Source organism: Oncorhynchus mykiss, chromosome 19 (genome assembly GCF_057628025.1).
Source record: "Oncorhynchus mykiss isolate SJ-2025 chromosome 19, ASM5762802v1, whole genome shotgun sequence".
Taxonomy (NCBI): Eukaryota; Metazoa; Chordata; class Actinopteri; order Salmoniformes; family Salmonidae; genus Oncorhynchus; species Oncorhynchus mykiss.
The window spans coordinates 2,715,028-2,728,558 of NC_143040.1; the positions used below are offsets into that span (position 1 = coordinate 2,715,028).

General features: G+C 37.6%; 2 protein-coding genes across 4 annotated transcripts in view; both read right to left on the reverse strand.

The window, feature by feature from the left end:
- Positions 1 to 10,212: 10,212 nt before the first annotated feature.
- LOC110510945 (uncharacterized) overlaps positions 10,213 to 13,531 on the reverse strand; it is a 43,369-nt gene continuing 40,050 nt past the window's right edge. For both annotated transcript variants that reach the window (XM_090209773.1, XM_090209772.1), the window contains 3 exons: positions 13,254 to 13,523; positions 11,870 to 11,953; positions 10,213 to 11,730 (listed from right to left, as the gene is read on the reverse strand). In XM_090209773.1, coding sequence (XP_090065899.1) covers positions 11,664 to 11,730; positions 11,870 to 11,953; positions 13,254 to 13,523 — 421 coding nt within the window. In that variant the 3' untranslated portion in view covers positions 10,213 to 11,663. The remainder of the gene's footprint in view (positions 11,731 to 11,869; positions 11,954 to 13,253; positions 13,524 to 13,531) is intronic.
- The window catches only part of LOC110513232 (uncharacterized), a 137,992-nt gene continuing 136,034 nt past the window's right edge, over positions 11,574 to 13,531 (reverse strand). For both annotated transcript variants that reach the window (XR_016488710.1, XR_016488709.1), the window contains one exon: positions 11,574 to 11,679. The gene's annotated coding sequence lies outside the window, so the exon portion shown is untranslated. The remainder of the gene's footprint in view (positions 11,680 to 13,531) is intronic.

Genomic DNA, 13,531 nt, shown 5'->3' on the forward strand with positions numbered 1-13,531 from the left:
CAACTAAATCTACTAGACTGCAAATGTCTTCTCATTTCATATTTACAACTAAATCTACTAGACTTTAAATGTGATGGCATTTCCTATAGACAACTGAATCTACTACAATGTAAATGTGTTGTCATTTCCTATTGACAACTAAATCTACTAGACTGGAAATGTGTTGTTATTTCTTATAGACAACTAAATCTACTACACTGTAAATGTGTTGTGATTTCCTATTGACAACTAAATCTACTAGACTATAAATGTCTTTTCATTTCCTATAGAAAACTAAATCTACTAGACTGAAAATGTGTTGGCATTTCCTATAGACTACTAAATCTACTAGACTGTAAATTTGTTAGCATTTCCTATAGACTACTAAATCTACTAGACTGTAAATGTGTTGGCATTTCCTATAGACCACTAAATCTACTAAACTGTACATTTGTCAGCATTTCCAATAGACAACTAAATTTTCTCGACTGAAAATGTGTTGTCATTTCCTATAGACAACTAAATCTACTAGAGGGTAAATGTCTTGTCATTTCCTATAGACAACTAAATCTACTAGACTCTAAGTGCCTTGTTATTTCCTATTGACAACTAAATCTACTAAACTGTACATTTGTCAGCATTTCCAATAGACAACTAAATCTTCTCGACTGAAAATGTGTTGTCATTTCCTATAGACAACTAAATCTACTAGACGGTAAATGTCTTGTCATTTCCTATAGACAACTAAATCTACTAGACTGTAAATGTGTTGGCATTTCCTATAGACTACTAAATCTACTAGACTGCAAATGTGTTGGCATTTCCTATAGACCACTAAATCTACTAAACTGTACATTTGTCAGCATTTCAATAGACAACTAAATCTTCTCGACTGAAAATGTGTTGTCATTTCCTATAGACAACTATATCTACTAGAAGGTAAATGTCTTGTCATTTCCTATAGACAACTAAATCTACTACAATGTAAATGTGTTGTCATTTCCTATTGACAACTAAATCTACTAGACTATAAATGTATTTTCATTTCCTACAGAAAACTAAATCTACTAGACTGGAAATGTGTTGTTATATCCCATCGACAACTAAATTTACTGGACTGTAAATGTGATGACAATTCCTATAGACAACTACATCTACTAGACTCTAAGTGCCTTGTCATTTCCAATTGACAACTAAATCTACTAGACTGTAAATGTGTTGTCATTTCCTATAGACAATTAAATCTACTAGACTGTGAATGTGTTGGCATTTCCTATAGACCACTAAATCTACTAGTCTGTAAATGTGTTGTCATTTCCTATAGACAACTAAATCTACTACAATGTAAATGTGTTGTCATTTCCTATAGAAAACTAAATCTACTAGACTGTAAATGTGTTGGCATTTCCTATAGACCACAAAATCTACTAAACTGTTCATTTGTCAGCATTTCCAATAGACAACTAAATCTTCTCGACTGAAAATGTGTTAACATTTCCTATAGACAACTAAATCTACTAGACGGTAAATGTCTTGTCATTTCCTATAGACAACTAAATCTACTACAATGTAAATGTGTTGTCATTTCCTATTGACAACTAAATCTACTAGACTGTTAATGTGTTGGCATTTCCTATAGAAAACTAAATCTACTAGACGGTAAATGTCTTGTCATTTCCTATTGACAACTAAATCTACTAGACTGGAAGTGTGTTGTTATTTCCTATAGACAACTAAATCTACTAGACTGGAAGTGTGTTGTTATTTCCTATAGACAACAAAATCTACTGGACTGTAAATGTGATGGCAATTCCTATAGACAACGACATCTACTAGACTGTAAATTTGTCAGCATTTCCAAGAGACAACTAAATCTTCTCGACTGAAAATGTGTTGTTATTTCCTATATACAACTAAATCTACTAGACGGTAAATGTTTTGTCATTTCCTATTGACAACTAAATCTACTAGACTGTGAATGTGTTGTCATTTCTTATAGACAACCAAATCTACTACACTGTAAATGTGTTGTCATTTCCTATAGGAAACTAAATCTACTAGACAGTAAATGTGTTGGCATTTCCTATAGACCACTAAATCTACTAAACTGTACATTTGTCAGCATTTCCAATAGACAACTAAATCTTCTCGACTGAAAATGTGTTAACATTTCCTATAGACAACTAAATCTACTAGACGGTAAATGTCTTGTCATTTCCTATAGACAACTAAATCTACTACAATGTAAATGTGTTGTCATTTCCTATAGACCACTAAATCTACTAAACTGTACATTTGTCAGCATTTCAATAGACAACTAAATCTTCTCGACTGAAAATGTGTTGTCATTTCCTATAGACAACTAAATCTACTAGAAGGTAAATGTCTTGTCATTTCCTATAGACAACTAAATCTACTACAATGTAAATGTGTTGTCATTTCCTTTTGACAACTAAATCTACTAGACTGTTAATGTGTTGGCATTTCCTACAGACAACTAAATCTACTAGACTATAAATGTATTTTCATTTCCTACAGAAAACTAAATCTACTAGACTGGAAATGTGTTGTTATATCCCATCGACAACTAAATCTACTGGACTGTAAATGTGATGACAATTCCTATAGACAACTACATCTACTAGACTCTAAGTGCCTTGTCATTTCCAATTGACAACTAAATCTACTAGACTGTAAATGTGTTGTCATTTCCTATAGACAACTAAATCTACTACAATGTAAATGTGTTGTCATTTCCTATAGAAAACTAAATCTACTAGACTGTAAATGTGTTGGCATTTCCTATAGACCACAAAATCTACTAAACTGTACATTTGTCAGCATTTCCAATAGACAACTAAATCTTCTCGACTGAAAATGTGTTAACATTTCCTATAGACAACTAAATCTACTAGACGGTAAATGTCTTGTCATTTCCTATAGACAACTAAATCTACTACAATGTAAATGTGTTGTCATTTCCTATTGACAACTAAATCTACTAGACTGTTAATGTGTTGGCATTTCCTATAGAAAACTAAATCTACTAGACGGTAAATGTCTTGTCATTTCCTATTGACAACTAAATCTACTAGACTGGAAGTGTGTTGTTATTTCATATAGACAACTAAATCTACTAGACTGGAAGTGTGTTGTTATTTCCTATAGACAACTAAATCTACTGGACTGTAAATGTGATGGCAATTCCTATAGACAACTACATCTACTAGACTGTAAATTTGTCAGCATTTCCAAGAGACAACTAAATCTTCTCGACTGAAAATGTGTTGTTATTTCCTATATACAACTAAATCTACTAGATCGTAAATGTTTTGTCATTTCCTATTGACAACTAAATCTACTAGACTGTGAATGTGTTGTCATTTCTTATAGACAACCAAATCTACTACATTGTAAATGTGTTGTCATTTCCTACAGGAAACTAAATCTACTAGCCTGTAAATGTGTTGGAATTTCCTATAGACTACTAAATCTCCTAGACTGTAAATGTGTTGTCATTTCCTATGGACAACTAAATCTACTAAACTGTAAATGTGTTGTCATTTCCAAATGACAACTAAATCTACTAGACTATAATTGTCTTTTCATTTCCTACAGACAACTAAATCTACTGGACTGTAAATTTGATGGCAATTCCTATAGACAACTAAATCTATTAGACTGTAAAAGTGTTGGCATTTCCTACAGACATCTAAATCTACTCGACTGTAAATGTGTTGGAATTTCCTATAGACAACTAAATCTACTAGACTGTAAATGTGTTGTCATTTCCTATAGACTACTAAATCTACTAGACTGTAAATATGTTGTCGTTTAAAATAGAAAACTAAATCTACTAGACTGTAAATATGTTGTCGATTCATATAGACAACTAAATCTCCTAGAATGTAAATGTGCTGGCATTTCCGATAGACAACTACATCTACTGGACTGTAAACATATTGTCATTTCCTATTGACAACTAAATACACCAGACTGTAAAAGTGTCTGCATTAACTGCAGACAACTAAATCTACTAGACTGTAAATGTGTTGTCATTTCCTATAGGAAACTAAATCTACTAGACTGTAAATGTGTTGGCATTTCCTATAGACTACTAAATCTCCTAGACTGTAAATGTGTTGTCATTTCCTATAGACAACTAAATCTACTAAACTGTAAATGTGTTGTCATTTCCAAATGAAAACTAAATCTACTAGACTAAAATTGTCTTTTCATTTCCTACAGACAACTAAATCTACTGGACTGTAAATGTGATGGCAATTCCTATAGACAACTAAATCTACTCGACTGTAAATGTGTTGGAATTTCCTATAGACAACTAAATCTACTAGACTGTAAATGTGTTGTCATTTCCTATAGACTACTAAATCTACTAGACTGTAAATATGTTGTCGTTTCAAATAGAAAAGTAAATCTACTAGACTGTAAATATGTTGTCGATTCATATAGACAACTAAATCTCCTAGAATGTAAATGTGCTGGCATTTCCGATAGACAACTACATCTACTGGACTGTAAACATATTGTAATTTCCTATTGACAACTAACTACACCAGACTGTAAAAGTGTCTGCATTAACTGCAGACAACTAAATCTACTAGACTGTAAATGTGTTGTAATTTCCTATTGACAACTAAATCTACTAGACTTTAAATTTGCTGGAATTTCCTATTGACAACTAAATCTACTAGACTGTAAGTGTGTCTGCATTTCCTATTGACAACTAACTATACAATATGTTAAATTTGTCATCATTTCCTATAGGAAACTAAATCTACTACACTGTAAATGTGTTGTCATATCCTATAGACAACTAAATCTACTACACTGTAAATGTGTTAACATTTCCTATAGACAACTAAATCTACTGGACTGTAAATGTGTTGTCATTTCTTATTGACAACTAAGTCTACTACACTGTAAATGTTTTGTCATTTCCTATAGAAAACTAAATCTACTAGACTGTAAATGTGTTGGCATTTCCTATAGACTACTAAATCTACTAGACTGTACATTTGTCAGCATTTCCAATTGACAACTAAATCTTCTCGAATGAAAATGTGTTGTCATTTCCTATAGACAACTAAATCTACTAGATGGTAAATGTGTTAACATTTCCTACAGACAACTAAATCTACTACACTGTAAATTTGATGTCATTTCCTGTAGAAAACTAAATCTACTGGACTGTAAATGTGTTGTCATTTCCTGTAGAAAACTAAATCTACTACACTGTAAATGTGTTGTCATTTCCTATTGACAACTAAATCTACTAGACTATAAATGTATTTCATTTCCTACAGACAACTAAATCTACTAGACTGGAAATGTGTTTGCATTTCCAACAGACAACTAAATCTACTCTACTGTAAATGTGTTGGAATTTCCTATAGACAACTAAATCTACTAGACTGTAAATGTCTTGTCATTTCATATTTACAACTAAATCTACTAGACTGTAAATGTCTTGTCATTTCATATTTACAACTAAATCTACTACACTGTAAATGTGTTGTCATTTCCTATAGACTACTAAATCTACTAGACTGTAAATGTGTTGTCATTTCCTATAGACAACTAAATCTCCTAGAATGTAAATGTGCTGGCATTTCCGATAGACAACTACATCTACTGGACTGTAAACATATTGTCATTTCCTATTGACAACTAAATACACCAGACTGTAAAAGTGTCTGCATTAACTGCAGACAACTAAATCTACTAGACTGTAAATGTGTTGTCATTTCCTATAGGAAACTGAATCTACTAGACTGTAAATGTGTTGTCATTTCCTATAGGAAACTGAATCTACTAGACTGTAAATGTGTTGTCATTTCCTATAGGAAACTGAATCTACTACAGTGTAAATGTGTTGTCATTTCCTATAGACTACTAAATCTACTAGACTGTAAATGTGTTGTCATTTCCTATAGACAACTAAATCTACTAGACTGCAAATGTGTTGGCATTTCCTATAGACAACTAAATCTACTAGACTGTAAATGTGTTGGAATTTCTTATAGACAACTAAATCTACTAAACTGTAAATCTGTCTGCATTTCCGAAAACATCTAAATCTACTAGACTGTAAATGTCTTGTCATTTTATATTTACAACTAAATCTACTAAACTGTAAATGTGCTGGCATTTCCTATAGACAACTAAATTTACTAGACTGTAAACATATTGTCATTTCCTATTGACAACTAAATCTACCAGAAGGTAAAAGTGTCAGCATTGCCTACAGTCAACTAAATCTGCTCGACTGTAAATGTGTTGGCATTTCCTTTAGAAATCTAAATCCACTAGACTGTAAATGTGTTGGCATTTCCAAAAGACAACTAAATCTACGAGACTAGGTGTGTTGGAATTTCCTATAGACCACTAAATCTACTATCCTGCAAATGTTTTGGCAATTCCTATAGACAACTACATCTACTACACTGTAAATGTCTTATCATTTCCTATTGACAACTACATCTACTGGACTGTAAACATATTGTCATTTCCTATTGACATTTAAATCTACTAGACTGTTAATGTGTCGGCATTGCCAACAGACAACTAAATCTACTCTACCGTAAATGTGTTGCCATTTCCTACAGACTACTAAATCTACTAGACTATAAATGTGTTGTCATTTCTTACAGACAACTAAATCTACTACAGTGTAAATGTGTTGTCATTTCCTATAGAAAACTAAATCTACTAGACGGTAAATGTCTTGTCATTTCCTATTGACAACTAAATCTACTAGACTGTAAATGTGTTGTTATATCTTATAGACAACGAAATCTACAAGACTGTAAATGTGTTGTAATTTCCTATTGACAACTAAATCTACTAGACTATAAATGTCTTTTCATTTCCTACAGACAACTAAATCTACTAGACTGGAAGTGTGTTGTTATTTCCTATAGTAAACTAAATATACTAAACTGTAAATGTGTTGTCATTTCTTATAGACCATATATATACATACAGTGCCTTGCGAAAATATTCGGCCCCCTTGAACTTTGCGACCTTTTGCCACATTTCAGGCTTCAAACATAAAGATATAAAACTGTATTTTTTTGTGAAGAATCAACAACAAGTGGGACACAATCATGAAGTGGAACGACATTTATTGAATATTTCAAACTTTTTTAACAAATCAAAAACTGAAAAATTGGGCGTGCAAAATTATATATAATACTTTCGCAAGGCACTGTAAGTCTACTAGACTGTAAATATATTGTCATTTCCTATTGACAACTAAATCTACTAGACTGTAAATGTGTCGGCTATTCCTTTAGACAACTAAATCTACTAGACTGTAAATGTGTTTTTATTTCATATTGAAAACTACATCTACTAGACTGTAAATGTGTTGTTATTTCATTTCGAAAACTACATCTAATAGACTGTAAGTGTGTTGTCATTTCCTATTGACAACTAAATCTACTAGACTGTAAATGTGTCGTCATTTCCTATAGACAACTACATCTACTAGACTGTAAATATGTTGTCGATTCATATAGACAACTAAATCTCCTAGAATGTAAATGTGCTGGCATTTCCTATAGACCACTAAATCTACTAGTTGTTTGCTTCTGCAGTGACCCCTGACCCCTGACCTATTTTACTTTCACTTATACTTCCATGTATAAAAACATTATCGGTTGAGCAAGACGCAACGTTTTTGAACTTTCAGATATCAAATACACTGTGAAGGCCAAATATGCCTCAGACATTTAAAATAAGAAATCACTTTAGCTCTATTCTTGTCATTTTTAATGGCAACATTCAACAATTTTTTGAAAATGTTGTTGTTATCACCAGCAGGAAAGCCTGTCTCATACTTTCCATGGGTGTATTCAATCGTGCAGATCGTAACAAAATGTTTTGCATCAGAAACGAGCGTTTCTCACTGAACAACTTCAGGTTATTCCCTTCCTGTTTCTGACAGTTTGTTTCCGTTTGGTTCCTGATGAATGCACCCCAGGGCAATATTCAGTCGCCAAACGTTGTCGAATGTTACAGACTGAGCGGACAGCGGAGACTCGCAGGTTTCATTCCTATGTGGATCAGTGGACCAGTGTGGCGTGAGCAGCAATTGTGGAATCGGCAGTTCGCCTTCAAAATAAAAGTCCCCCAATGTAACTGATGCAACCCAATAAATATAGTGAAAAATGCCCCAATTGGACAAAATAATGCTAAACAATGTTGGCATGTTGCTGTATAAATTCTAAGACAGTAATATTTATGTAATTTCACCAAATAACTGGTTCTGTTCACTGATTAGGCTGATACCCCATTTCCATTTCAAATCCATCGGTTATGCTGTACATTTAAGAATGCCCACAATGCGATTCTGGGGCAGGAACCATGGTGTGGGCTGTATATAGGCTACATTCTCTAGATAAACCCTGGTGTAGGCTGTATATAGGCTACATTCTCTAGATAAACCCTGGTGTAGGCTGTATATAGGCTACATTCTCTAGAGACACCATGGTGTGGGCTGTATATAGGCTACATTCTCTAGAGAAATCCTGGTGTGGGCTGCATATAGGCTACATTCTCTAGAGAAACCCTGGTGTAGGCTGTATATAGGCTACATTCTCTAGAGAAACCCTGGTGTAGGCTGTATATAGGCTACATTGTCTAGAGAAACCCTGGTGTGGGCTGTATATAGGCTACATTCTCTAGAGAAACCCTGGTGTGGGCTGCATATAGGCTACATTCTCTAGAGAAACCCTGGTGTGGGCTGTATAAAGGCCATAATCTCTAGAGAAACCCTGGTGTGGGCTGTATAAAGGCCATATTCTCTAGAGAAACCCAGGTGTGGGCTGTATATAGGCTACATTCTCTAGAGAAACCCTGGTGTGGGCTGCATATAGGCTACATTCTCTAGAGAAACCCTGGTGTGGGCTGTATAAAGGCTACATTCTCTAGAGAAACCCTGGTGTGGGCTGTATAAAGGCTACATTCTCTAGAGAAACCCTGGTGTAGGCTATATATAGGCTACATTGTCTAGAGAAACCCTGGTGTGGGCTGTATAAAGGCTACATTCTCTAGAGAAACCCTGGTGAGGGCTGTATATTACCTCAACTAACCTGTACCCCCCCACACTGACCCGGTAACGGTGCCCCCTGTATATAGCCTCAACTAGCCTGTACCCCTGCACACTGACCCGGTACCGGTGCCCCCTGTATATAGCCTCAACTAGCCTGTACCCCTGCACACTGACCCGGTACCGGTGCCCCCTGTATATAGCCTCAACTAGCCTGTACCCCTGCAAACTGACCCGGTACCGGTGCCCCCTGTATATAGCCTCAACTAGCCTGTACCCCTGCACATTGACCCGGTACCGGTGCCCCCTGTATATAGCCTCAACTAGCCTGTACCCCTGCACACTGACCCGGTACCGGTGCCCCCTGTATATAGCCTCGTTTTTGTTATTGTTTTACTTTTTATTATTACTTTTTATTCTTATTGTGTGACTTTTTATTTTAGTCTACTTGGTAAATATTTTCTGCTTCTTGAACTGCACTGTTGGTTAAGGGCTTGTAAATCAGCATTTCACGGTAAAGTCTACACTTGTTGTATTCGGCCCATGTGACTAATAAAGTTTGATTTATTTGAATATGTAATTTACCTGGCATTTATCGGTAAAGACAACCAGTTAGAACTTCTAAGTTTCCAAGAAATGGAACGTTCCAAAAGGAGATTCCTTTGACATCATTGACCTAATATGGTGCATCCTGGTAAATGGGCGGGTCCGGCTTTCCCGAGATCTGCCTATCAGAGGAGGAGATGTCTTCAGCAAACAACTTTTACATCGTCATGAAAAGAAACACATTTGGGGTGGGATCTCGTTCATACCAGCAATAACTTTATTTAGTATTTACTAGTAATGATTTCAACCTTTAGAGAAAACACAGTGACAAACACCAATCATGTATGTGCCTCATGGGACATTTATGAAAAACACAAAAAACAAAATATTCATAAATTATTTACACAGTCAAAAAAATGTAAACATTTGGGAGGTTTTTCTGTTTTGATATCAGAAAAGGAAGACTTAAAACGTTTTAATGTTTTGTTTTATTTAGAAATAGACGAGTACCAACACATTTAACAGTCGTGAGATGTGCTGTAGTGTTTCTAGCCTGAGCTAATTTCCAACGCCTGGTTGTTATGGAAACAAAAGGAAAGAAAGACATCATCAACTGATAATCAAATCAAACTTTATTAGTCACATGAATACAGGTGTAGAACCTTACAGTGAAATGATGAATAGAACAGGTGTACTTACAAGCACTTAACCAACAATGCAGTTTTAAGAAAATACCACAATAAAAGTAAGAGAAAAGATTAACAAATGATTAAAGAGCATCAGTAAATAACAACAGCGAGGCTATATACAGGGGGGACCGGTACAGAGTCAATGTGGAGGCTATATACAGGGGGGACCGGTACAGAGTCAATGTGGAGGCTATATACAGGGGGTACTGGTACAGAGTCAATGTGGAGGCTATATACAGGGGGGACCGGTACAGAGTCAATGTGGAGGCTATATACAGGGGGGACCGGTACAGAGTCAATGTGGAGGCTATATACAGGGGGTACTGGTACAGAGTCAATGTGGAGGCTATATACAGGGGGTACTGGTACAGAGTCAATGTGGAGGCTATATACAGGGGGGACCGGTACAGAGTCAATGTGGAGGCTATATACAGGGGGGACCGGTACAGAGTCAATGTGGAGGCTATATACAGGGTGTTACGGTAAAGAGTCAATGTGGAGACAATATACCGGGGGTACCGGTACAGAGTCAATGTGGAGGCTATATACAGGGGGGACCGGTACAGAGTCAATGTGGAGGCTATATACAGGGGGTACTGGTACAGAGTCAATGTGGAGGCTATATACAGGGGGGACCGGTACAGAGTCAATGTGGAGGCTATATACAGGGGGGACCGGTACAGAGTCAATGTGGAGGCTATATACAGGGGGTACTGGTACAGAGTCAATGTGGAGGCTATATACAGGGGGTACTGGTACAGAGTCAATGTGGAGGCTATATACAGGGGGGACCGGTACAGAGTCAATGTGGAGGCTATATACAGGGGGGACCGGTACAGAGTCAATGTGGAGGCTATATACAGGGTGTTACGGTAAAGAGTCAATGTGGAGACAATATACCGGGGGTACCGGTACAGAGTCAATGTGGAGACAATATACCAGGGGTACCGGTACTAGTAGCCAGCACCACTGAATCTGTTTAATGAGTCTGTTGACTGTAGTTTATACATGATCGGACTGTTACAGCTGGAACAACCAGTTTGTTGTGTGTCTTTTGTATTAAAATGTTCCATCAGTTTATGTTCCACATTATCCTGTCATTATACAACATTATCTTCACCAGATCTCAAACCAGCCTTCTACATTGACCACATTATCCTGTCATTATACAACATTATCATCACCAGATATCAAACCAGCCTTCTACATTGACTCATTATACAACATTATCATCACCAGATCTTCTACATTGACCACATTATCCTGTCATTATACAGCATTATCTTCACCAGATGTCAAACCTCTTGTCTGTCAGGAAGGGTCTTCTGTCCTGGATTCAGCCTTCTCTTCCTGGACTAAGACCTGCTGTTGTTTCACCAGATGTCAAACCTCTTGTCTGTCAGGAAGGGTCTTCTGTCCTGGATTCTGTTGTTGAAGAGTCTATAGAACATGATTATTATGAATCATTATTACATCATTAGACAACAAATCTCCATCCTCCAACAGTTGCCCCCAGAAACAGACTCACCCATATGATCTCAGACACACATGCTCTGCTCACCATCACACACACCCTTACCGTACGGTGTGTATTGAAGTGTTGGTAGAGACCAGTTGGAGAATTCTGTCAGTCAGAGCATCATTGATGTCATTGTGGCTCAGGCTGAGAGAGAGAGAGAGAGAGAGAGAGACGGGGAGAGACGGGGAGAGACGGGGAGAGAGAGAGAGAGAGACGGGGAGATGGACAGAAAAGAGAGATAGAGAGACGGAGAGACAGAGATGGAGAGACAGAGATGGAGAGATGGAGAGACAGAGATGGAGAGATGGAGAGACAGAGATGGAGAGATGGAGAGATGGAGAGACAGAGATGGAGACATGGAGAGACAGAGATGGAGAGATGGACAGAAAAAGAGAGAGAGAGAAAGAGACAGAGATGGAGAGATGGACAGAAAAAGAGAGATAGAGAGAGAGATGGAGAGATGGACAGAAAAAGAGAGAGAGAGAGAGAAAGAGAGATAGAGAGACGGAGAGACAGAGATGGAGAGACAGAGATGGAGAGACGGAGAGACAGAGACGGAGAGACAGAGATGGAGAGACAGAGAGACAGAGATGGAGAGATGGAGAGACAGAGATGGAGAGATGGAGAGATGGAGAGACAGAGATGGAGAGATGGAGAGACAGAGATGGAGAGATGGACAGAAAAAGAGAGATAGAGAGAAAGAGACAGAGATATGGACAGAAAAAGAGATAGAGAGAGAGAGATGGAGAGATGGACAGAAAAAGAGAGATAGAGAGAGAGAGATGGAGAGATGGACAGAAAAAGAGAGATAGAGAGACAGAGATGGAGAGAGAGAGACAGAGATGGAGAGAGAGAGACAGAGATGGAGAGAGAGAGACAGAGATGGAGAGATAGAGAGACAGAGATGGAGAGATAGAGAGACAGAGATGGAGAGAGAGAGACAGAGATGGAGAGATAGAGAGACAGAGATGGAGAGAGAGAGACAGAGATGGAGAGAGAGAGACAGAGATGGAGAGACAGAGAGAGAGAGAGACAGAGATGGAGAGATGGACAGAAAAAGAGAGAGAGACAGAGATGGAGAGATGGACAGAAAAAGAGAGATAGAGAGACAGAGATGGAGATAGAGAGACAGAGATGGAGAGATGGACAGAAAAAGAGAGATAGAGAGACAGAGATGGAGATATGGACAGAAAAAGAGAGATAGAGAGACAGAGATGGAGAGATGGAGAGATGGAGAGATGGAGAGATGGAGAGATAGAGACAGAGAGATAGAGAGAGAGAGAACGAGTGATCAGACATTTGTCATCTAGTGTCTCACACACACACACACACACACACACACACACACACACACACACACACACACACACACACACACACACACACACACACACACACACACACACACACACACACACACACACACACAGTGAAAGCCACTCACTCCAGGACTTGTACTTTATGCAGGTGTGTGATCAGGGGCTGTAGCTGGTCGTCTGTGAGTTGACAGTGGCTGAGGTCCAGTTCTGACAGACCCTCTGAGTGTTCCAGAACCAGGGCCAGAGATCCACAGGCCTTCTGGTCCAGCCTGGTCTCACTGAGGTCCAGCTCCCCATCCAGGGCTCTGCATAGGGACTCTGCGTGCCTCAGCAGCCCCTCTTCAATCCCCTCACACACAAGGTCCAGCAGCTGAAGTAGCAGAGCTTTGCTGGGACTGAGAGG